This window comes from Pan troglodytes, chromosome 3 (assembly GCF_028858775.2).
Source record: "Pan troglodytes isolate AG18354 chromosome 3, NHGRI_mPanTro3-v2.0_pri, whole genome shotgun sequence".
Classification (NCBI taxonomy): domain Eukaryota; kingdom Metazoa; phylum Chordata; class Mammalia; order Primates; family Hominidae; genus Pan; species Pan troglodytes.
In genome coordinates this window covers 39,668,355-39,693,735 of record NC_072401.2, presented here as the reverse complement: position 1 = coordinate 39,693,735, position 25,381 = coordinate 39,668,355, and the positions used below count along the sequence as shown (strand labels likewise).

The following is a 25,381-nucleotide window of genomic DNA, read 5'->3' as shown; positions in this document are numbered from 1 at the left end:
TAGCAAAACCCTAGACTAAAATTGATTCAACAAATGTTTATTGAACACCTGTGCAAAGTTATAAGACAGTAGTTCTTTTTTTTTTTCTTTCCCTCAGACTGTGTCATTGGGTATGAAGGACAGTAGTTCTCAATCTTTGTTTCAGTTATAGTTTCCTTTGATAAATACAGTGAATGATATGCAAATTTTCTGCCCGGAGAAATGCATATGGTCATATACACACCATTTTAAGGGATTGACCTATCTTCTTCTTCTTCTTTTTTTTTTTTTAAAGGCAAGGTCTTGCTCTGTTGCCCAGGCTGGAGTGCAGTGGTGTGATGATAGCTCACTGCCGTCTCTAATTCCGGGATACAAGCGATCCTTCCACCCTGGCCTCCCAAAGCATTGAGATTACAGGCGTGAGCCACTGTGCCTGGCCTGTTCACTTATCATCTTCTTCTTCTTCTTCTTTTTTTTTTTTTGAGAGTCTTGCTGTGTTGCCCAGGCTGGAGTGCAGTATGCAGTCTTGGCTCACTGCAACCTCTGCCTACCAGGTTTAAGCGATTCTTGTGCCTCAGCCTCCCTGGTAGCTGGGATTACAGGTGTGTGCCACCATGTTCAGCTATTTTATTTGTTTATTTTTAGTAGAGATGAAGTTTCACCATGTTGGCCAGCCTGGTCTTGAACTCCTGGCCTCAAGTTGATCCACCTGCCTCAGCCTCTTAAAGTGCCGGGGTTACAGGCATGAACCACTGTGCCTGGCCTATTCACTTATCTTCTGAAGCCCATCCATAGACAGCTCTTGCCCTGGGAGCTGCATTGAAAGCAAAAATTCCAATTAAAAGTTATCAATAAAGAAATAAAGTATGTGTATTCACACAATGGAATACTGTGCAACCTTTATAAAAATGAGAAAACTTTATACTGTGATATGAAACAATTGCCAAAATATAAAATCTCTCTGGAAAGATACGGAAGGAACCAACTGATAACATTTGTTGCCTCCAGAGATGGGAAATATGTGTCTGAGAGGCAGGATAAGAGGGGGACTTTTTACCCTTTTGAAATTTGAACCATGTAAATATATTATCTACTAAAGGAATAGAAAGAAAATTAAAAATAAAAGAAATAAAGAAGCCATGTAGACAATTTGAATTTCACTGAGATTTAATTGTTTGCACAAAATGTGAATAAAACCTGAGAGATGCCATTTTTAAGAAGTCAGCATATATAATTAATTGGTTGGTATAATTATTGAAAATATGCATAAGATTGAATTAAACACACATGAGACTTAAGGAACAGCTGTTTGAAGAGCTGTGAGGTCAGTTTAAATAAATTGTGGTCTGAACTGTTTCATTGCTCCACTCCGAGAGGCAGGCAACTTTCACATCATGGTTTACTATGTGGAATGCTCTCCCTGGAGAAGTGCTCGACTTTATTATAATATAGCTTTTGCCAAATAATATGCTTTTGCCATGCATATGTACCTGAACTTGGCCTCTAAGGCCCCTACCTACCTCTCTGATTTTCTCTCTCTGTCTTTTGAGTGTATTAGGTTGGTTCTGTTTCTCTCCGGGCTTTTGTTGCTATTTTCTTTCTTTGAAATACTCTTCCTCCACATCCTTGCATGTCTGTCTTTTTTTCATCATTTAAGTTTCTCTTGCCTAATCCAAGGTCATGAAGATTTATGCTTAAGAGCTTTGTAGTTTTAGCTCTTACATTTAGGACTTTTATCCATTTTTGAGTTAATTTTTATATAGGGTGTGAAGTATAGAGGTCCAATTTTATTCTTTTGTATGTGGACATTAGTTGTCCCAGAACCATTTTTTGAAAAGACTCTTCTTTCTCCATTGAATTATCTTGGCACCCTTGTCAAAAATCAGTTGACTGTAAATGCGAGAGTTGATTTCTAAACTCCCAGTTCTGTTCCATTGATCTATATGTCTATCTAAATGCCAGCAACACACTGTGTTACTGTGGCTTTGTCATAATTTTTGAAGTCAGGAAGTATGTCCTCCACCTTTGTTCTTTTTCAGGATTGTCTTGGCTATTCCATTTCCTTGAATTTCTATATGAATTTTAGAATCAGCAAAGATGCCACATGGAATTTTGATAGGGAATTTATTGAATCTGTAGGTCAATTTAGGGAATATTGCCATCTTAACAATATTACATCTTCCGATCCATGAATGTGGGATGCCTTCATTTGTTTAGGTCTTCAGTTTGTTTAAATAGTATTTTGTAGTTTTTCACAGTATGAGTTTTACACTTCATTTGTTAAATATATTCGTAAGTATTTTATTCTTTTTGGTGATTTTTTAAATGGAGCTGGTTTCTTTTTTTTTTTTTTTTGAGACAGTCTCGCTCTGTTGCCCATGCTGGGGTGCAGTGGCACCATCTCAGCTCACTGCAAGCTCCGCCTCCCGGGTTCACCCCGTTCTCCGGCCTCAGCCTCCCGAGTAGCTGGGACTACAGGCGCCCGCCACTGCACCCGGCTAATTTTTTTTTGTATTTTTAGTAGAGACGGGGTTTTACCATGGTCTCAATCTCCTGACCTCGTGATCAGCCCGCCTCGGCCTCCCAAAGTGCTGGGATTACAGGCTTGAGCCACCACGCCCAGCTGGAACTGCTTTCCTAATTTTATTTTTGGATTGTTTATTGCAAAAGTATACAGAAATACAATTGATTTTTGTATATTGATCTTGTATCCTTGCTGAACTCATTATTCTAAATTTTTTAGTGGATTTCTTATGTTTTTCTGTAAGATTGTTTCATCTGTAAACACATGGGTTTACTTCTTGTTCAATGTAGATGTCTTTTATTTCATTTTATTGCCTAATTCTTTTGCTAGAAACTCGACAACATTGAGTACAAGTGGCAAGAGCAGACATACTTTTTCCTGATTTTAGGGGGAAAGCCCTCCAACCACTTACTTTTTGCTTCCAAGGTATAAGGCCTTAGTATAATTTTAAATATTTTATTGATTGATTGATTGATTGATTGATTGAAACGGAGTCTCGCTGTTACCCAGGCTGGAGTGTGGTGGCGTGATCTCAGCTCACTGCAACCTCCACCTCCCAAGTTCAAGTGATACTCCTGCCTCAGCCTCCCAAGTAGCTGGGATTATAGGCATGTGCCACCACACCTGACTAATTTTTCTGTTTTTAGCAGAGACGGGGTTTTGTCCTGTTGGCCAGGCTGGTCTCGAGCTCCTGGCCTCAGGTAATCTGCCCGTCTCAGCCTCCCAAAGTGCTGGGATTACAGGCGTGAGCCATCGCGCCTGGCTTAAATACTTTACAATTATTTCATGATTTTTTTTCTGTGTTCCCACCAGTTAAATCATTATATATTTTATTCAGATATATGATTTTGCATTTTATTGGTTTTCAGGATAAAAGATTTTTGTACTTGGATAGACTTTTGTGAAGTATGTTGATGATAATCCATTTCTGCTCATGGATTTGGTGGGCTGTTTTAAAATATTAACCAGAAATACTTATATTTCTTTATTACTTTCAAAATAGAGAAGTAAAACCAAAATACAATATTTTGTCAACCGCTCTGCAGCATACTGCGGTACTTATTTTGCATAAAACTGTGTACTCTTCAAAGATAAAATGAACACAGTGACATAATTTGCTTTCTCTCCTTTTTTTTTTTTGAGACAGAGTCTCGCTCTGTTGTCCAGGCTGGAGTGCAGTGGTACAGTCTCAGCTCACTGCAACCTCCGCTTCCCAGGTTCAAGCAATTCTCCTGCCTCAGCCTCCCAAGTAGCTGGGACTGCAGGTGCTCGCCACCATGCCAGGCTGATTTTTGTATTTTATTTTATTTTATTTTATTTTATTTTATTTTGTATAAAGATGGAGTCTCGCCCTGTCACCCAGGCTGGAGTGCAGTGGCGCGACCTTGGCTCACCGCCAACCACTGCCGCCCGGGTTCAAGCGATTTGCTTGCCTCAGCCTCCCAAATAGCTGGGACTACGTCTGGCTAATTTTTTTGTATTTTTAGTAGAGACGGGGTTTCCCCATATTGGCCAGGCTGTTCTCAAACTCCTGACCTCTAGTAATCTGCCCGCCTTGGCCTCCCAAAGTGCTGGGATTACAGGGGTGAGCCACCACCGCACCTGGCCGATTTTTGTATTTTTAGTAGTGATGGGGTTTCACCACGTTGGCCAGGCTGGTCTCAAACTCCTGACCTCAAGCGATCCACTCGCCTTGGCCTCCCAAAGTGCTGCAATTAAGGTGTCAGCCACTGCACCCGGCCAAAAAAAGAAAACATTTTTGTGTTGCCTTCATTTTTATTTATTTATTATTATTTTTAAATTTTTTATTTCCATGGGTTTTTGGGGAACAGGTGGTATTTGGTTACATGAGTAAGTTCTTTTAGTGGCAATTTGTGAGATTTTGGTGCACCCATCACCCAAGTAGTAGGTATGAATCCAGTTTGTAGTCTTTTATCCCTCACTTCCTTCCCACCGTTTCCCTGACTCCCCAGAGTCCATTGTATTATTCTTTTTTTTTTTTTTGAGACAGAGTCTTGCTCTATCACCCAGGCTGGAGTGCAGTGGCGCAATCTTGGCTCACTGCAAGGTCCGCCTCCGGGCTTCATGCCATTCTCCTGCCTCAGCCTCCTGAGTAGCTGGGACTACAGGCGCCCGCCACCATGCCTGGCTAATTTTTTGTATTTTTAGTAGAGATGGGGTTTCACCGTGTTAGCCATGATGGTCTCGATCTCCTGACCTCATGATCCACCCGCCTCGGCCTCCTAAAGTGCTGGGATTACAGGCGTGAGCCACCACGTATTGTATTATTCTTATGCCTTTGCATCCTCATAGCTTAGCTCCCACTTATGGGTGAGTGAGAATATACAATGTTTGGTTTTCCATTCCTGAGTTACTTCACTTAGAATAATAGTTTCCAGTCCCATCTGGGTTACTGCGAATGCCATTAATTCATTCCTTTTTATGATTGAGTAGTATTCCATTGTATATATATATCTCCCACAGTTTCTTTCTCTACTTGTTGATTGATGGGCTGAATGACTTTATATTTTAAAAGTGCTCAAATCATTGCATGGCACAGAGTGAGGCCTCTAGAAAGTTGTGTTAAGTAAACAAACGAAGTCCTGAATCGAGGCAGTGGCAGTGGGAATAGAGGGGAGAAGACAGCAGTATTTGGGAGATGGTTTAGGTTGGATGATTAGGTGGAGGGCTAGAGGGAGGAGGAAAAGCAGTGGCCATGTTTCTGTTTTGGGTAAATGGTGGTGCTATGCATGGAGATGGGGAATAAAGGGAGAGAAGCAGGTCCCAGCTGAAGATAAATTTAGTTCAGAACATTATTAGTTGGAGGCACCTTTGGGAGATTTGCACAGAGATGGATTTGGCTGCATGTTGGCTGCGTAAATATGGAATTCAGAGCTGGTCTGGAGAAACAGACACAAGATTTAGAAGTATTGGTATGTACATAAGTGGTACTGGGGTTAAGTAGGTGTGAGTTAGTTCGTACAGTGTGAGTGTGTGGTTCTGGAGTTTTGACTTGGGGTTCCCAATAGGCTTTAGGGGAAAACCCCTAACATTGGATACAAAGTTTTGTGCATATGTTTGTTTTTTCATATTTCCGTGGAAAATATGTGTAGCTTTCATCCACAAAAGCATAAAAACAATTGGCATGATTAGTGGGAGAGCACCTGCTTTGTTTCCTTGGCACACATTTTGGCTTATTTTAATAAATGAGCAACTTGTTGCAGGTGTTGACAACTTCCTTCACTAGCATATAAGCTCTGTAAGGGCAGGGGTCACAAGGAGAGGGAACTGCCATATAGCGTGTGGCTCACGGTGCGTTTTCCACAAATATTAGAGGAATGAATAATTACAAGTGAACTTTATATTTCCACTAAAAATACAAATAAACTAGAAGGTAAAACTTCCTGGTATAAAAACATCTCTTGCACTGTTGCATGACTTTATATCTAAGCTATTAAAACACTTAGTGACAAATAATATTGCCTAGAGAAATACAGTTATTTTATTATGTTGTAGGTCTATTTTCAGTTTGGACTTAATTTCTTTTTTTTTGAAACGGAATTTTGCTCTTGGCCAGGCTGGAGTGCAATGGTGCGATCTCAGCTCACTGCAACCTCCGCCTCCCAGGTTCAAGTGATTCTCCTGTCTCAGCCTCCCGAATAGCTGGGATTACAGGTGTGCACCACCATGCGTGGCTATTTTTGTATTTTTAAGTAGAGACAGGGTTTCTCCATGTTGGTCAGGCTGGTCTCGAACTCCCAACCTCAGGTGATCCACCCGCCTTGGCCTCCCAAAATGCTGGGATTACAGGTGTGAGCCACTGCGCTTGGCCCAGTTGGACTTTATTTCTGTGTTCATTTAAGTAGTTTAAATTTGATTTTTTTGGCTCAGAAGTCAGTTGTAAAAAGCTAGCTTCTGGGCCGGGCGCTGTGGCTCACGCCTGTAATCCTGGCACTTTGGGAGGTGGATCATGAGGTCAGGAGTTTGAGACCAGCCTGGCCAACATAGTGAAACCCTGTCCCTACTAAAAATACAGAAAAATTAGCTGGGTATGGTGATGGGCACCTGTAATCCCAGCTACTTGGGAGGCTGAGGCAGGACAACTGCATGAACCTGGGAGTTGGAGGTTGCAGTGAGCTGAAATCGCCCCACTGCACTCCAGCCTGGGCGACAGTGCAAGACTCTGTCTCAAGGAAAAAAAAAAAAAAAGTTAGCTCCTGGATGAATAAAAACCATAATCGGAGTACATTAGCCCTGGTGAAAATGTCAAAATTCTGAAATAAACCATTGGATCAGGCATAAACAGTCTCAAATGCTTTAGTTATCCCAGTTATGCAGGTATGAAAAGATGCTTTTTAAACTTAAATTAGATAATTATTTCCATTTGCTATTTTAATATGCCTGTGTTGATTTGTATTTTTGGATCAGGTACCTGGAAACTTCTGTGATAGAGTATTTCATTGAATGCATAGTCTAAAGCTCAATGATAGTAAATATTATGACTTCAGAATCTTATACTTCCCTCTTGCCACAACAGCAGTAGAAATGGGTCTTTTTGCTGTCATGGGAGTGGCCTCTCAGGTAGACTTAACAGGTACTGGGGTGAGTAGGGGAAGTAGTTTCTATTCTCAGTGTGCTCTATTTCATCTGTTCTTTCTTTTCTATGCTGTGCTTTGTTTTCTAAAGATGGATTAAAGAAAGATTAGGAACAGAAAGTAGAATGAAAGCTTCACAAGAACAGAGACCTAGCCTGTTTTGTTTATCCCAAGCATCAAAAATAGTTCTTGGTCCATAAAAGGCTCTGAGTAAATATTTCTTGAATGGATAAATGAATGATTGAATGAAAAAAGTTGATGCGGGCTCTTAAAATTCTTCCTAGCTAGAACTTGTTACTGTTCAAAGGTTTTTCAGACCACACTTATATTTCACTCACCAGTGTTTTCCTCAGAGAAGTTTTTGAGACCCATGCTAGACTGTTAAATTAGTAACATCAATTATAAATCTAGAGATATTTCCTATTTCTTTAAAAAAGTTATTTGTTTGACTTAAAATAAATTTTAAAGAAGAGGAAATGTCCTACTAAAAGTGAAAGTATATTTTTGTTTTTTGTAGCCACAATGTTTTAATATGAGAGTAACAGAAAATCAATTATAGAAACTCAGTTTTATTAACTTAGCTCAGAAATAATATATAATCAGCATTAATTTAATACCTTCTTAAAATTTCTTAGGTAAAGTCATAGCACAAAGTTAATTCCAATTAAAGATTCTTTTAATACATAATCTTTAAAAACAAATCTACCATTAATTTTGGTTTACATAATCAAGAACCTCTCTTTCTGAGTGCAGTTGTGAAGTCAGTGGCCTGAGAAATAACCGTTCATGTGTTCAATGAATTTTTTTGTTTTTAAGACGGAGTTTTGCACTTTTTCCCCAGGCTGGAGTGCAGTGGCGTGATCTTGGCCCACTGCACCCTCCACTTCCTGGGCTCAAGCCGTTCTCCTGCCTCAGCCTCCTGAGTAGCTGGGATTACAGGCACGTACCACCAAGCTCGGCTAATTTTTGTATTTTTAGTAGAGATGGGGTTTTGCCATGTTGGTCAGGCCAGTCTGGAACTCCTGACCTCGTAATCCACCCGCCTTGGCCTCCCAAAGTGCTGGGATTACAGGCGTAAGCCATCACGCCCTGCCTACCATTTCTTTTAGAAATGAAATTACTGGGCAAAGGGTATGTACCTTTAAAATTTTGGTAAGTGTGGCTAGATTGCCTTCCATAAAGGTTATACCAGTTTTTTTTTGTTTTTTTTTGAGGTGAAGTCTCGCTCTGTCACCAGGCTGGAGTGCAGTGGCATGATCTTGGCTCACTGCAGCCTCCACCTCCCAGGTTCAAGCGGTTTTCCTGCCTCAGCTTCCCAAGTAGCTGGGACTACAGGTGTGTGCCACCATGCCCAGCTAATTTTTGTATTTTTAGTAGAGATGGGGTTTCACCATGTTGGCCAGGATGGTCTCGATCTCTTGACCTCGTGATCCACTCACCTCGGCCTCCCAAAGTGCTGGGATTACAGGGGTTAGCCATTGCGCCCGGCCAAGATTATACCAGTTTTCACTTTTATCAGCAGTATAGTGCGTGAGCATCTGTTTCCCCACATCCTTGACAGATATGGGCATTATCAGTCTTCTAAAACTTAGGGGAAAATGATCAAGTTTTAACTTATCTGCTTATTTGTGACATCTAGCATTTTTTATGTGTGTTGGCTATTTGCATTTCTTTTATACTTTGCCTATTAGGAGCTTTTATTTATTTTTTCTATTGGTTAGGTTATCTTTTATTGATTTGTAGGAACCCTTTTACATGTTTTGTGTGTGTGTGTGTGTTTTAAGATAGGTTATTGCTCTGTTGCCCAGGCTGGAGTACAGTGGTGTGATGGTCATGGCTCACTGCAGCCTCAAACTCTTGGCGCACAAGTGCCACCCCAGCCTCCTGAGTAGCTGGGACTACAGGCATGCAGGCATGTGTCACTACACTAGGCTGAATTTTTTTTTTTTTTATTTGTAGTGATGGGGGTCTCCCTGTGTTGCCCTGGCTGGTATTAAACTCTTGGGCTCAAATGATCCTCCCGCCTTGGCCTCTCAAAGTGTTGGGATTACAGGTGTGAGCCACCACACCTGGCCTGTTGTGTGTGTGTGTGTGTGTGTGTATATATATATATATATATATTTATTTTATTTTATTTTTTTGAGATGAGTGTCGCTCTGTCGCCCAGACTGGAGTGCAAAGGGGCATTCTTGGCTCACTGCAACATCTGCCTCCCAGGTTCAAGCGATTCTTGTGCCTCAGCCCCCTGAGTAGCTAGGATTACAGGCGTGCGCCACCACACATGGCCAATTTTTGTATTTTTAGTGGAGATGGGGTTTTGCTGTATTGGCCAGGCTGGTCTCAAACTGCTGGTCTCAAGCAGTCCAACTGCCTCGGCCTCCAAAGTGCCGGGATTACAGGCGTGAGCCACTGCGTCCAGCCTGTTGTAGATATTTTTAAGTTAGTTGCTTTTTTTTGTTTTTTTTTTGAGATAGTTTCACTATGTTGTCCAGGTTGAACTTGAACTCCTGGGTTCAAGCAATCCTCTTGTCTCAGCCTGTCTGGTACCTGGGACTGTAGGTGTGCACCACAGTGCCCAGCTCTGTTGCTTGCATTTTAATTTTGTTTATGGCACTTTTTGTGTAGTAAAATCTGCCTTTCTTTAGGGATGGTTTCTGGCCTTGATGTTCTGCTTTGAGGGTCTTCCACTTGCCAAGATTGAAAAATAAATTTAAATATTTGTTCCTTTCTCCACTCATATGCTCAACAAGAATTATTCTGTGCAGGCAAGAGAAGTGTTTAGATTCATTATTTGGGAGTTAGACTTGTTTTTCTGCATTTCATGAAGTCTTTGAAGGTCTAGAACACTGGACAGCAAATGTTAATTGGAAGAGTCAGGTGAAGTCACGTGCTATAAATTAAGGACAAATTGCTGACCTTTGTCTCTTAGATGTTTATACCCCAGATGGCTGCTCACACTGGAGATAGTTCTAAAAAAGTATGAGTAGAATGGCTTCCATTCTGATGAAAATTATTTTCTAAAAGCTTTGATTTTTAGTGTATACTGAGTTAGGTTACGATGCTGCAATTTCTTTAACTCTTACGTTGCCATCAGAGTATGGGGGAGTTTAGGGGAGTAGGGTAAAGTAATGCAAAGGGAAAGAAAGGAGGATGTGAGTGGAAATAATTACGTAGGGAGGAAATGGTGTAACAGTGCTAAGGAGTGGCAGTGCAGATTTTTGTACAAAAACCAGACAGATCAATGTTAACAGTGGCTCTGTTTCCTGAATTACATTTTGTTTTCTTTCTCTTCTCAGTTTTAAGCATTTTTGGTCCGAAAATGGGTTGAAAACCACCACTTGCTTTAACCAGATTATTAATTTACAGTTTGGTTATTTCCATGGCACACATGCACTATCACTCTGTCTTTGTGTGTATGTGTTTAAACAATCACTACTTTTTATTTTTAAAATGTTTCCATCTATGAGCTCACTTAGAACAGTCATGATTGTTTGAGTGAAGAATCACTGTGTAATTTCAGAAGTGAAACTGATACGAAACTCATTTGCTCCAGAAGCAATAAAGTAGTTGTCAGCCTCAGACTTGATTCTCTGTAATTATAGGGAAGACTGTGGTTTTCTTTATTGTTCTTCTCCTCTTTAGCATCTGATACAGATGTCTTCAGTTTCATAGCTGAGACACCCATTCTGTAAGCAGTATCTTTTAAACTTAGACTTAATTAGGATGGATTTGTAACTAGGAGATTTTACAAAAGAGGATATAAAGCCAGAGAAGTCTTTAATCTTTTTTTTTATTTTTATTTATTTTTTTTTTTTGAGACAGTCTTGTTCTGTCGCCCAGGCTGGAGTGCAGTGGTGCAATCTCGCCACACTGCAACTTCTGCCTCCCAAGTTCAAGCGATTCTCGTGCTCCAGTCTTCAGAGCAGGTGGATTATAGGCATGCGCCACCGTGCCTGGCTAATTTTCATATTTTTAGTAGAAATGGGATTTCACCATGTTGACCAGGCTGGTCTTGAACTCCTGGCCTCAAGTGATCCTTTCGCATTGGCCTCCTAAAGTACTGGGATTATAGGCATGAGCTACCTTACCTGGCCTTAAAAAAATTATTTAACATGCTATGTACTTCAATTATCTGCTTTGTTTATTGGCTTAGCCACAAAGTTATTTGTGTGTGTGTGTGTGTGTGTGTGTGTGTGTGTCACACTTATTTGGGATTTTTGACATTGTAAGAGTATGACAATTATTGTCAGGATCTAGGAAATAATTGCTAACTTTTCTTAACACTTTACAAAGTACTTTTATAGGCATTTCTCTTATGCAATAAAGAGAGGTAGGTTGTAGGGATAAAAAGTGATAAAAACTGGTGATTACAACCATCAAGGATAGGAAGAGGGAAAATGATACAGGTGGTTCTTAAATCCAGTTCTTTGGAATTCAGATCCTACATTCTCATTATTTTTTCTTCTTATACCCTTCTCTATAAGCAGATATAATGATAAACAGAGTGTTTCAGTAATATGAAGGGATGATAGTTCAGAAATGAGGTGAGGGTAAGATTTTTACTGGGCCAGAATTGTGGTAGATGCATAATTAATCCACATAAAGGGTCAGTATTAGTCCCACTTTACTGAGGAGAAAACAGATAAAGTAGCTTGCCCAAGATCACACAGGTAAAAAGCACTAGAGCACAGATTTGAATTAAGGCTTCTGATTCTAAGGTCTGTTCCCTTTCCTCTATACCACAGTTTCTTAAACTAAATTTTAGAGAGGTGGGGAAGACTATCCAAAGGTTAGGAAAAGTGAGTGATTTTAATTGTAAATTACATTGTAAATGTTTCAGTGTGATTAATTTGAATTCTGTTGTTTAACACGGGTAATTAAAGAGCATATTGTAATAAGCATCAAAGGTTTTTTTTCTTCAGGATGTTGAAAAATCATATAAAAGAAAACAATTTGAAGCTTTTTAGTTGCCAGGAATGATTAGGGTTGTGAGAGTTATTCTTCTTTCATACTGGAGTATATGTTCCACAGACAAGGATCATATTCTCCAACTTTGTCTTCTCCCCAGCTATGCCTGGGATGATGGGATGTGGATGTGTATGTGCATGTATGATCAATAATAAGTAACTGCCACTTGCCTCTTTAATAACTCTGATGTCATTAGCAAAAATATCACTTGCTTATTTTGGCCTGTTTTTGGCCTGATTCTGAGAATTTATATTACTTTTTATTAGACAAATTATTCTTTTTTTTTTTTTTTTAGAGACAGAGTCTTGCTTTGTCATCCAGGCAGGCTGGAGTGCAGTGGTGTGACCTGGGCTTACTGCAACCTCTGCCTCCTGGGTTCAAGCAATTCTCCTGCCTCAGACTCCCAAGTAGCTGGAATTACAGGCACCTGCCACCATGCCCAGCTAATTTTTTGTATTTTTAGTAGAAACGGGGTTTCACCATGTTGGCCAGGCTGGTCTCGAACTCCTGACCTCAAGTGATCCACCCACCTCGGCCTCCCAAAGTGGAGGGATTACAGGCGTGAGCCACCGCGCCTGGCCGACAAATTATTCTTAACTCAGGTAAAGTTATCAGTTAACTTTTGCACATGAAAAGAAAGCTACTATATTCGTGGAACTATCTTGGTATGGAAAAATTACTCAGGGTAACCCAGTGTGTATATAAAGCTGTCCCATCTTACAATTGAAATTATAATTTTATGCAGTTAATGTTTATTCATGAATCTCCTGTTTTTTGCTTTTAGGACATTCGGAAATTCTTTGGAGTAATACCAGGTGGAAAGAAACTTGTAAGTGAAACAGTAAAGAAGAATGAGAAAACAAAGTCTGATGAAGAAACTTTAAAAGCAAAGAAAGGAATAAAGGAAATCAAGGTTAGTTTTCTGGATAGAATTTTGCATTGAATGAAATGTAAAATAAACTCAGTTCTTATAAGTTTTTTTTTTTTTTTTTTTTTTTTTTCTGAGACAGAGTCTTGCTCTGTCGCCCAGGCTGGAGTGCAGTGGTGCAATCTCGGCAGACTGCAAGCTCCGCCTCCTGGGTCCATGCCATTCTCCTGCCTCAGTCTCCCGAGTAGCTGGGACTACAGGCACCTGCCACCACACCCAGCTAATTTTTTCTATTTTTTAGTAGAGACGGGGTTTCACCGTGTTAGCCAGGATGGTCTTGATCTCCTGACCTCGTGATCTGCCCGCCTTGGCCTCCCAAAGTGCTGAGATTACAGGCGTGAGCCACCGTGCCAGCCATTCACTCCATTCTTTATGCCCTAGTTGTCATATATATTACACCTACATATGTTAATACTGCACAATTCAATGTAATTTTGCTTTAAATAGTTGTGTATTTTTTTAAAAAATTAAGGCAAAAATTGCTGTTTTTATTTTATGCACGTATTTGCTATTTCTGATGCTTTTCATTTCTCACTGAAGATCTGAGTTTTCATCTAATATCATTTTCTTTCAACTTGAAGAATTTTGTTTAGCATTTTTTGTAGTGTAGGTCTGTTGGTGATAAACCTCTATAAGTTCTTGTTAATCTGAAAATGTCTTTATTTTGCCTTCATTCTTGAAGGTTATTTTTGCTGGATATGGAATTTTGGGTTGACTGTTTTTTAAAAAACTTAAGCCTTTTAAAGATGTTCCACTGTTTTTTGGCTTCTAGTTTATCTGATGAGATGCCTCCAGTCATTGATATTGTTTTCTCATGTGTGTTGTTTTTCTCATGGTTCATTAAATAATTTTTTAATTTTTGGTATTCAGCAGTTTGACTATGGCTTACCTGAGTGTGGTTTTCTTTTGTTTATCCCATTTTTGGTTTCTGAGCTTCTTTAATCTGTAAATTTATATCTTTTATCAAAATTGGGAACATTTTACTATAATTTCTTCAAATATTTTTTCTGCCTCATTCTCTCTCTTCTTGAATTACAATTACATAAACGTTAGAGTTTTGATATTGTCTCACGGATCATTGAGCCTTGTTCATTTTTATCAGTCTTTTTTTCAGATTGAGTACTTTCTCTTTTTCTGTCTTTAAGTTCATTGATTCTTCTTTTATCACCAATTTACTGTTAAGGCTATCTAGTGAATTTTTATTTTACATATTGTATTTTTTAATTCTAGAATTTTCATTTGTTTCTTTTTTGTAGCTTTAATTTCTCTCTTTTATGTCCTTGAGTGTAATTATAGTAGCTGCTTTAGTTTTTATTTCGAGATGGAGTTTTGCTCTCATTTTCCAGGTTGGAGTGCAATGGCACGATCTCGGCTCACCGCAACCTCTGCCCCCTGGGTTCAAGCGATTCTCCTGCCTCAGCCTCCCAAGTAGCTGGGATTTTAGGCATGAGCCCCCATGCCCGGCTAATTTTGTATTTTTAGTAGAGTTGGGGTTTCTCCATATTGGCCAGGCTGGTCTCAAACTCCCGATCTCAGGTGATCTACCTGCCTCGGCCTCCTGAAGTGCTGGGATTACAGGTGTGAGCCACTGTGCCTGGCCTAGTAGCTGCTTTAAAATTCTTATCTGCTAATTCTGACATCTGTGTTGTATCAAGATTGGTCTTCATTAAGTGCCTTTTGTCCTGATTCTTTGGGTCATGTGTTAGTTCAGGCCACCATGGCAAAATACTACAAAATAGATGGTAATGGCTGATTAGGTGTCTGGTGAGGGCCTTTTTCCTGCTTTGTACATGGCCGCCTCCTCGTGTTGTCCTCACATAGCCTCTTCTTAGTGCATATGGGTGGAGAGAGAGATTAAGCACTGGTGGAGAAAGAGAGATAGAGATTGGATGAGCACTCTGGTGTCTGTTCTTCTAGAATGTGAATCCTGTCAGATCAGAGCCCCACCCCTACGACCTTATTTATCCTTAATTACTTGTTTAGAGGTTCCAACTCCAAATATAGCCACCCTGAGGGTTAGGGCTTCAACATGTGAATTTTGGGGACACAGACATTCAGGATATAACATTCCATCCATGGCCACCCAGAATTTATGTCCTTCTTGCATGGAAAATACATTCATTCCATCATAACAGCCCCCAAAGTCTTAACTCATTTCAGCATCAAGTCTGAAGTCCACAGTCTCATGTCAATATCATCCAAATCAGATATGGGTGATATTGAGGTATGAATCATCGTGAGGGAAAATTTCTCTTTTGCTGTGAACCTGTGAAACCAGAAAAGGAATGTGCTTCTAAAATATGATAGTAGAACAGACATATAGGATAGACATTACCATTCCAAAGAGGAGAAATCAGAAGGGAGGGAGGGGTGATGGATCCCAAACAAGTCCAAAACCTAGCAAGGCAAATTCAATCAGAACATAAGCCTTGAAAATAATACTCTTTGGCTTGATGCCCTGCCCTCTAGTCCCACTGGGTTAGTGGCCCTACCCCCACAGCCACAGGCAGCTGTCCTGCTTCTGCAGCTCTGCTGGGCCATCCTGCCCACAAGGCTTTGGGTGGTGGCTGTCTCATCTGTTGAAACCAAGCTCCATCTTTTGAAGAGGCAGTTCTGATGGTTGATCTCTGAATTGCTTTTGGGGCCATTCTTCCCTTTTCTTGAAGAATAGCTGTGTTGTCCTGTCACTGGAATCTCAGAAGTCTGACAGCCTTCTTTCGTTTTGTCCTTTCTCCATCCTCTTCAATTCAAATGGACAGTGTTTTTGCCTGTATAATCCCATAATCTCTTTATCAAATGATACTCCAGCTACACCCTTGCTATTCTCTTTAGAATATTCTCTTTTTCTTTTCTTTTTTCTTTTCTTTTTTGAAACAGAGTCTTGCTCTGTTGCCCAGACTGGAGTGCAGTGGCGCAATCTCGGCTCACTGCAACCTCTGCCTCCCAGGTTCAAGTGAATCTCCTGCCTCAGCCTCCTGAGTAGCTGGGACTATAGTCGCGTGCCACCATGTCCAGCTAATTTTTTGTATTTTTCCTAGAGATGGGGTTTTACCATATTGGCCAGGCTGGTCTCAAACTCCTGACCTGAAGTGATTGGCCTGTCTCCCAAAGTGCTGGGATTACAGGCGTGAGCCACCACACCTGGCCTAGAACTTGCTTTTTCATTTTTTGAAATATGAACAGGCTGAGAATTTTACAAATCTTCAAGTTCTGGTCCCTTTTGGCTGACCGGTTTCTTCTTTAGTTCATCTCTTCCGTTTTGCATTTGACTACAAGCAGTCAGGAGGACTCAGGCCGCATCTTCAAGATTTTGCTTTGAAATCTCCTCAGCTAAATATCTGATTTCATCATTCACAGGTTCCATCTTTCACAAAGCACTAGGACACAACTTGGCCAAGTTCTGTGCCACTTTATAATAAGAATTGTCTTTCTTCCAATTTCCAATAATCTCTTTCTCATTTCCATGTAAAATCTTACCAGGTTGGCCTTTAACATTCATATTTATACCAACATTCTGTTCATGATGATGTATGTATTCTCTGAGATGAAAGAGGCTTCTTCTCTAGCTCTTCTCTTCGTCAGCTCTCATTGTTATTACATTTAACGTTCATATTTCTACCAGCAGTTCCTTCATGACAGTCTAGGCTTTTTCTACATGCTAGAAAACGTCTAGCCTCTCCCCAATTCCAAAGTCACTTCTGTATTTTAGGTTTTGTTTTGTTTTTGTTTGTTTGTTTTATAGTAGTACCCCATTTCTTGGTACCAAAATCTGTATTATACAGTCAGAGTTCTGTAGAGAAACAGAACCAATAGGATGTATGTGTGTATACATAGAGAGATTTATTACCAAGAATTGGTAGAGCTGATGTTTTAGCTGGAGTCCAACGGCAGGAAGAAAGTGTCCCAGAGATGTCCCAGCTCTAAGGCAGTCGGGCAGGAGGAATTCCCTCTCATTCAGCAGAGGGTTGGCCTTTGTTCTTTTCAGGCTTTCAGCTGATTAGATGAGGCTTAATGCCATTAGGGAGGGCAGTCTGCTTTACTTAGTCAATTGATTTAAATATTAAGCTCATTCAAAAACACCCTTGTAGAAACACCTAATATGATGTTTGACCAAATATCTGGACATCTTGTCATTCAGTCAGGTTCACATATGAAATTAGCCTCCACAGGTCACATTTCCTCTTTGCATGTTCTAGTTATTTTGGATTTATCTTGGACATTGTGAATGATAACAGTGTAGGAACTTTGGATCCTGTTATATTCCTTCAAAGAGTGTTGATTCTTTTGGTTTATCAGGCATTGATCTTGGCTGTACTCAAGCTCCAAACTCTTGCCTCCCCTGTAACGGGCAGCAGCTGAAATCTTTATTCAATTCTTTTAACCTTAGCTAAGCTGTAGGAGTTGTTCCACATATGTATAATTCAGGAGATAGCCAGAGATTTGGGTAAAGTTTACAGGCAGAATTTGGGATTTCTTTCTGTGGCTTTCTCCTTTACTTGATACCTTCTTCTCTTACTTTTGAGGTGTAGTTGATTCTGACTCTGTCCTTGATCCAGTGGTATATATAAATTATAATTGCTCATTTGTTCCATTTTCTTGCAAGCTAGTTGATTGTTCTTATGTTTTTGAAGTTTTATTATAATGGATAGAAATAGTTTCTGTTTCTACCTTATAATTGATTACAATCAGTTTTTTCACTGTCTGCCTTCTTGATGTTTTCTGAGAAAATTTGAATATGTTAGAAATGTGATGTTTAACTACAAAATTTATAATAATACCTTTTGCATTGGTTTTATTTAGTACTTTTTTTTTTTTTTGAGACGGAATTTTGTTCTTGTTGCCCAGGCTGGCATGCAATGGCGTGATCTTGGCTTACTGCAACCTCTGCCCCCCAGGTTCAAGCGATTCTCCTGCCTCAGCCTTCCGAGTAGCTGGGATTACAGGCATGCACCACCATGCCTGGCTAATTTTGTATTTTTAGTAGAGATGGAGTTTCTCCATGTTGGTCAGGCTGGTCTTGAACTCCTGACTTCAGGTGATCTGCCCGCCTCGGCCTCCCAAAGTGTTGGGATGACAGGCGTGAGCCACTGAGCCTGGCTGGTTCTATTTAGTTTCCTAACAGGCATTGGCTAGTGGTAGGCCACTAGCTTAGCATTTATTCCTGTTTCTGTCGTTTCATTTTCAGGAAGCACTTGCCTTGTAATATCTGATATCCTTTTATTCTTTGTTGTATACATAGATTAGTGTTGAAAGTGGAGCTGAATAATAATATAGTGTTTTCTGTAATTATTTTTTTCCCATTGTCGTACAGTTACTGTCTGGCCTATTTTTAGCCAATAAGGGTATATTACTGACAGTTTAGGCTGGAGAATTCTTTGTTGTGGAGGACTGTCCTGTGCATTGTAGGATGTTTAGTAGCATCCCTGATCTACCTGTTACATGACAGTAAACCTCCCTACCCCCATTTGTGACAAGTAAAAATGTTTCTAGACATTGACAAATGCCTTCTGGGGGGCGGGGATGCAAAATTCCCCCTGGTTAAAACGACTGAGCCGAAATCTAACGAGAAAAAAGGATAGCCCCGTCTCTACTAAAAATACAAAAAATTAGCCGGGCATTGTGGCAGGTTTCTGTAGTCCCAGCTACTCAGAAGGCTGAGGCAGGAGAATGGCGTGAACCTGGGAGGCGGAGCTTGCAGTGAGCCGAGATCGCACCACTGCGCTCCAGCCTGGATGACAGAGTGAGACCCCGTCTCAAAAAAAAAAATAGTTATATAGGCTTCTTTATGTTCTAATTATATTGTGATGTTTATAGGTAAATAGCTCCCGTAAAGAGGATGACTTCAAACAAAAGCAACCAAGCAAGAAAAAGAGGATCATCTATGATTCAGGTAATATTTCTTCTGAGGAGCTTTAAAGTTTTAAAGTTATTGTATATCCCTTAGAACAGTGCTTTAAACTATGTTCTAAGGATGGGTGTGGTGGCTCATGCCTGTAATCGCAATCGCAGCACTTTGGGAGGCAAAGGCAGGCAGATGACTTGAGGTCAGGAGTTCGAGACCAGCCTGGCCAACATGGTGAAACCCCTTCTCTGTTAAAAATACAAAAATTAGCTGGGCGTGGTGGCACGCGCCTGCAATCCCAGCTACTCAGGAGGCTGAGATATGAGAATTGCTTGAACCCCAGAGGCAGAGGTTGCAGTGAGCCAAGATCGCCACTGCACTCCAATCTGGGTAGTGAGACTTTGTCTCAAGAAAAAACAAAAAAATTATAAATAAATAAATAAACTATGTTCTGAGATACATAGCTCTCTGAGATGTTAATAAGTCCTGTGAGAAGAGGACTGTATGCTCAAGTAAAATTTCAAACAATTTTATTATAGAACTTATCAGAACCAAAATATGTTTGTATTAAAGATTCCTTCAGAAAGTGATATAGTATGCAGCATTTGTCAAACTTATTTTGAATGTGATATATGTGTTTTTATTTAATTTAATTAATTTATTTAGAGACAGTCTTGCCCTGTTGCCCAGGTTGGAGTGCAGTGGTGCGATCTTGGCTCACTGCAACAGGTTCAAGCGATTCTTGCGCTTTGGCCACCTGTAGCTGGAACCACAGGCGTGCAGCACCACATCTAGCTAATTTTTATAATTTTAGTAGAGATGAAATTTTATAATTTTAGTAGAGATGGGGTTTCACCACGTAGACAAGGCTGGTCTCAAACTCCTGGCCTCAAACAATTCGCCTTCCTCGGCCTCTCAAAGTCTTGGGATTACAGGCATGAGCCTCTGGCCCTATTATTTTTTAAAATACTTGTATTAATTTCTTTTCCAGTTGAGGTTGTTGGAAGTTAAATTTGAAAAATAGTGCCTTAGAATACTGTTTTTAAAGCAAAGATCTAAAATTTAATTTTTGTGCTTTATTGAAAGATCTGGCTTTTTTGGGTTGCATTTAAAAAGGAATAAACACAATTTAAAGGCTTTTCTTTGAACGTAATTTTAAAATAGGGAACATGAATTTTTTTGCATGCCTTTTATGATGCACAGAATGATGGTAAAATGGTAGAATTCAGAAAGTTTCAGTTTTTGCTTTTGTGGATAAGATCTGCTGTATTAATTCTCTCTTTCTGTTTTATTTTTATCTGGTGTGAATTTTTTTTTTTTTTTTTGAGACAGAATTTTGCTCTGTCACCCAGGCTGGAGTGCAATGGCATGATCTTGGGTCAGTGTAACCTCTGTCTCCTGGGTTCAAGCGATTCTCCTGCCTCAGCCTCCCAAGTAGCTGGGATTACAGGTGCCCACCACCATGCCCAGCTAATTTTTGTAGCTTTTAGTAGAAAAGGGGTTTCACCATGTTGGCCAGGCTGGTCTCGAACTCCTGACCTCAGGTGATTTTGCCTGCCTCGGCCTCCCAAAGTGTTGGGATTACAGGCATGAGCCACCACACCCGGCCTTCTGGTGTGAATTCTTAAAATAAAAAATGTGCCTAAAGAAGGATTGTCAAAATTTTCACAGTACTATCAAAGGTTCTGAATTCTGAAAGTACTTAAGTGTTTACTCTGTGCCTTTTATTGCTCTATATTGTAAAGAATTTGAAAGAAGTACGCGTTCCTCTTCCTCAGGAGTTTTGTTTGTTGGGAAACTGGACATTTGTTTGATACAGTTTACTACAGTGTTACAGGATTTATAAATGCATGGTGCAGGGGAAGAGGAAGGACACTAAAGTTTATGAAACATCTATTTTGTACCAGGCACTGTGCCAGGTACTCACACTTTGTTCTGATTTATATTTAAGTGCCCTGGGAGATTAGGCTGTGGTAGACAGAATAATGGCCCCAAAAGATATCCACAGCCTAATTCCTAGAACCTGTGACTATATTAGGTTATATGGCAAAGGGAAGTAAAAGTTACAGATGGTGTTAAGATGGCTAATCAGATGACCTTAAAAATAGGGAGATTAGGCCAGGCGTGGTGGCTCTTGCCTGTAATCCCAGCACTTTTGGAGGCTGAGGTGGGCGGATCACTTGAGGTCAGGATTTCCAGACCAGCCTGGCCAACATAGTAAAACCCTGTCTCTACTAAAAATACAAAAATTATCTGGGCGTGGTGGCACGCGCCTGTAGTCCCAGCTACTCAGGAGTCTGAGGCAGGAGAATCGCTTGAACCTGGAAGGCAGAGGTTGCAGTGAGCTGAGATCACGCCACTGCACTCCACAACAGAGCGAGACTCCGTCTCAAAAAAGAAAAAAAAATGGGGAGATTATCCTGGGTTATTTGGATGGGCTCAGTGTAGTCACAAGGAATAGGGAGGTAGAAAAAGGGTTTAGAGAGTGAGATTAACTGTGGAGGAAGATTAGAGGATCCGGGAGATGGCAACGTGAGGGCTTTCGCTTGATGTTGCTGGCTTTGAAGATGGAGGAAGGGTCTTTGAGCCAAGAATGCTGGCATCCACTAGAGACTGGAAAAGGCAAATAAAATTCTTTCTTAGAGTATTCAGAAAGGAACATAGCCCTGCTGGTACCTTGACTGGCCCAGTGAGACCCATATTTGCCATCTATCTAACCTCCAGAACTGGAAGATAATAAATTTAGTGGCTTAGTTGTTTTAAGCCACTAAGTTTGTGGTCATTTATTATAGCTGGAATAGGAAACTAATACATAGGCTTAACACTGAGTAAAAGTAACCTGTGAGAATTCACAGAAGACATGTGCCTTGAAAAAGACCTTGAGGAATTGGTTCACCGTGACTACTTTAAACATGCACTATATTATAATAGTTCTTTTCAAAGTTTTGTTTTATTTTTCTCTCACATACAGATTCAGAGTCAGAGGAGACGTTGCAGGTAAAAAATGCCAAAAAGCCACCAGAAAAACTGCCAGTATCTTCTAAACCTGGTAAAATTTCACGGCAGGATCCTGTTACATACATTTCAGAAACAGGTGAGGTTGCATTGTGGTATATGAGATGCCGTGTGTGTTATGTTCTTGAGTTTTTTGTTGGTGTCTAAATGTACCTCCTTCACTTTGAATGGAATTTCTACTGCCTTTTTGCTTTGTTGAGTTTTATTTGTCAGGGAAGGCTGGGATCATCTTTTGCATTTCCAGTAGATTAAGGACCAATTACAGGGAAATTGCTCTTGGAATTTTTTTTAAGTGCTTGTATTGAATCATATAAGTTGAAGCTTAATCTTGAATCACATATTAAAATAGTATTGGGTTGTTTTAGAACTACTTTTTTAATGCAAGCTTTTTATCTGGCAGACCAAAGTCAATAATCTAAGTGTAGAGTGATTACTCACATTTGTGATTTATAATTTAGCACGGATGTTGAATTCCTTGTATTCTCTGGTGACACTACAAATTTAAGTATTGGGTTTTTTAAAGAAGATTGTTTTGTACTTAAATTTAGTTCTGTTACATCTGTTTTAAGAGTAATGAAAGTGCAAAGGACATTTATAAATAATTATGTGCTAATCTTAAATATTTTGTTGTGTAAGTAATTGTTTCATGGATATTGTTCTTTTATGTAAGGATCCCAGAGTTATATTGTCATCCTAGGAGAAAAACTCAGATAAGTTAGTGGTGAAGTCATTTTGATTGTAATGTTGTTAACCCTTAGAGGAGACAATAACCGGAATAATATGGGATGATGTACGTGAAAGGGCCAGACCCAGTGCCTGACACATTGAGTAGGCAGTGCAAAGGAAAAAATAAAAAGAAAAACAAAGTCCATAGGTGAACTTTGTAGGTTACATGAAACATTTGTTGATGAAATTGTTCAAAATATCAAAGACAAAAAGTAAGTGATGTGAACATATTTTTTGGAAAATTTTTACCAAACAGACGTTTCTTTGTTATGGGCAGGTGGCTGATTGACTCTTAACCTTTTTGTGCTATTGCTAAATATCTGCCCAGGCACATTGTGTAAACGAACTCTTAAATTAAGAGGCTCTCCTCTTAGCTCTGGCTACCTTTGTGAAGTTTTGAATACGTGGGAGGGGAGAGTAAGAACAGTATAGTGATAGGTTTATTATGTAACTGAAGGTGGTGTGATAGGGCTTTCCAGTGACACCCTGAAAAATGTCAAAGTTAGTGTGCAGCCAGCCATGGCCTTCAACTGTGGATCAGGGCTGTTGTTATCTTGTGATTTTAAGTAAACAAAAAGGTCAGACAATTTAAGCTCCGATCACAGATTTTCTTTCACATGGGACTGGTTATTTCAGACAAGCAATTTTTTTTCTTTCTGTATCCAGTCATCCATTAAGATGAGCAATTTTTGAATGTTGTTTTGTGAAGAGATGTCCAGCTTTTTATCTGGACTTTTTATGAACGTTAGGCAGTATTTGTGTCATTTGCTGGTAGCATATACATGTGAAAGTAAACATTGTCCTCATGTTTTAGCTAAAAATCTTGGGGTATGATGTACCTGTCTCAGATGGTGTTCAGTATTATGCATTATTCTATTTTTTTCTTAGAATTGAGATGTAGGGAAGAAGCTTGCTTTATTATTGCCTGTTTTATCTTTTCATACTTTATTGTTTGAAATAATAGGTGAATGGGAGGAAGATAAGCCCTTTCCTTCATACAAGAGAATGAGACTATTAAAAAAAGCCCACAATAAGATTGGCATAATAAAATCACAAATATAAGAGTTTCAAAAAAGAAAAGTGCAGCTTTTTCAAATTAATATAGTACTGGAAAATCCTTGACATTAAAGTAATGCTTTCATTACTCTTTACGTTAGGCTAAAACCATACTTTTCAATATTGGGTCATAAATATTTTTGTTTTATATTACCAGTATAAGGTTAAATAAAATGTGTGTGTGTGTATAATAGAATTGGGCAATACCTCATTCCATAAAATAGAATAAGTGTTCCCAATATTTGTGTAATAGTTTAAAAATTCTAATCTAAAACTGTATTGTTTGTCTGGAGATTGGAGCTTCTTGTGAAAAAGTGTCATATGACATGATTCAGTTTTAAAGAACCTGTTAATTCCAAAAGATAGAATTTTTTCTTCATTATTGCATACTTTATCTTTTCTTATCTTCTGTATTCTGATTTTAAAAACAACCTTTGGTTCTATTGGCATTTTTCTTGCGGCATAGCATGTATACTGTTTAAAAGCATGGCCTTGTTTACTTAACTTTCCTTGTGTTTTAGTTTACTTATATGTAAAATGGAGACATCGCTAGTACCTGCATCAGCAGCCTTTGTGATAATCAAATGAGATAATGCTTGAAAAGCATTTAAAATAGAGTCTGACTTAGGGTCTAAAATAGTAAATGCTCAATAAGTATTAACTGTTATTCTTATATTTTGACTTTCTTATAAGCCTACATCTGCCTTTAAAGACATTTTGTATTTGTTTAGTTACTTAGGGCTTTCTGTTGATTTTGTAATTGAGCTTTAGAAATTTGGAAATGATATTTGGCCCACTTATGTTATGGATTTGTGTGGTCTCGTATGGGAACTACTAGTTATTTGTGGCTATGGAGCGCTTGAAATGTGCTTTTAGCCTGAATTGAGAATGCTGTAAATGTGAAATACACACAGATTTGACACAGCAAAGGAAACAATCAACAAAATGAAATGACAACCTACAGATTGGGAAAAAATTTGCAAATCATATATCTGATAAGGGGTTGATATCTACAATGTATGAATAATTCAGACAATTCAATAGAAAAACAAACAAATTTAAAAATGAGTGAAGGACCTGAATAGACATTTCTCCAGAGAATGCATAAAAGTGGCCAACAGGTATATGAAAAAGTGCTTAATATCATTAATCCTTAGGGAAATGCAAACCAAAACCAGTGTGCCTTAACACCTTACTCGTTAGGATGGCTATTATCAAAGAGTAAAGGGATAACAAACGTTATTCAGGGTGTGCAGAAAAGGGAACCTATACACCATTGGTGGGAATGTAGATTGGTGCAGCCATTTTGGAAAACAGCATGGAGGAGCCCAATGAAATTAAAAATAAAACCACCATATGACCCAGCAATCTCTCTTCTGGGCATATACCTAAAGGAAATGAAATCACCACCTCAGAAAGTTATGTGCAATCCCATATTCATTGCAGCATTATGCACAATAGCCAAGATATGGAAACAACCTCAGTGTCACATGGTGGATGGATGAAGGAATTGCGGTATATATAATAATGGAATATTATTTGGCTTTAAAAAAAAAGGAGATTCTGTCATTTGCCACAGCATGTGTGAACCCGGCGGACATTATGTTAAGTGAAATATCAGGCACAGAAAGAATATTGCATGATCTCACTTATAATGCGGACTCTTAAAAAAGAAGTCAATAGAGAATGCAACAGTGGTTGCAGGGGCATTGGGGAGGACATGGGGAGATATTGATTAGAGGTTACAA

General features: G+C 39.3%; 1 protein-coding gene across 4 annotated transcripts in view; it reads left to right on the top strand.

The window, feature by feature from the left end:
• Positions 1 to 25,381, top strand: part of RFC1 (replication factor C subunit 1) — a 77,546-nt gene that overhangs the window by 2,157 nt on the left and 50,008 nt on the right. For all 4 annotated transcript variants that reach the window (XM_009447518.4, XM_001140765.6, XM_054682837.2 and 1 more), the window contains exons 2-4: positions 12,851 to 12,979; positions 18,809 to 18,884; positions 21,808 to 21,930. In XM_009447518.4, the coding sequence (XP_009445793.1) occupies positions 12,851 to 12,979; positions 18,809 to 18,884; positions 21,808 to 21,930 (328 nt within the window). The remainder of the gene's footprint in view (positions 1 to 12,850; positions 12,980 to 18,808; positions 18,885 to 21,807; positions 21,931 to 25,381) is intronic.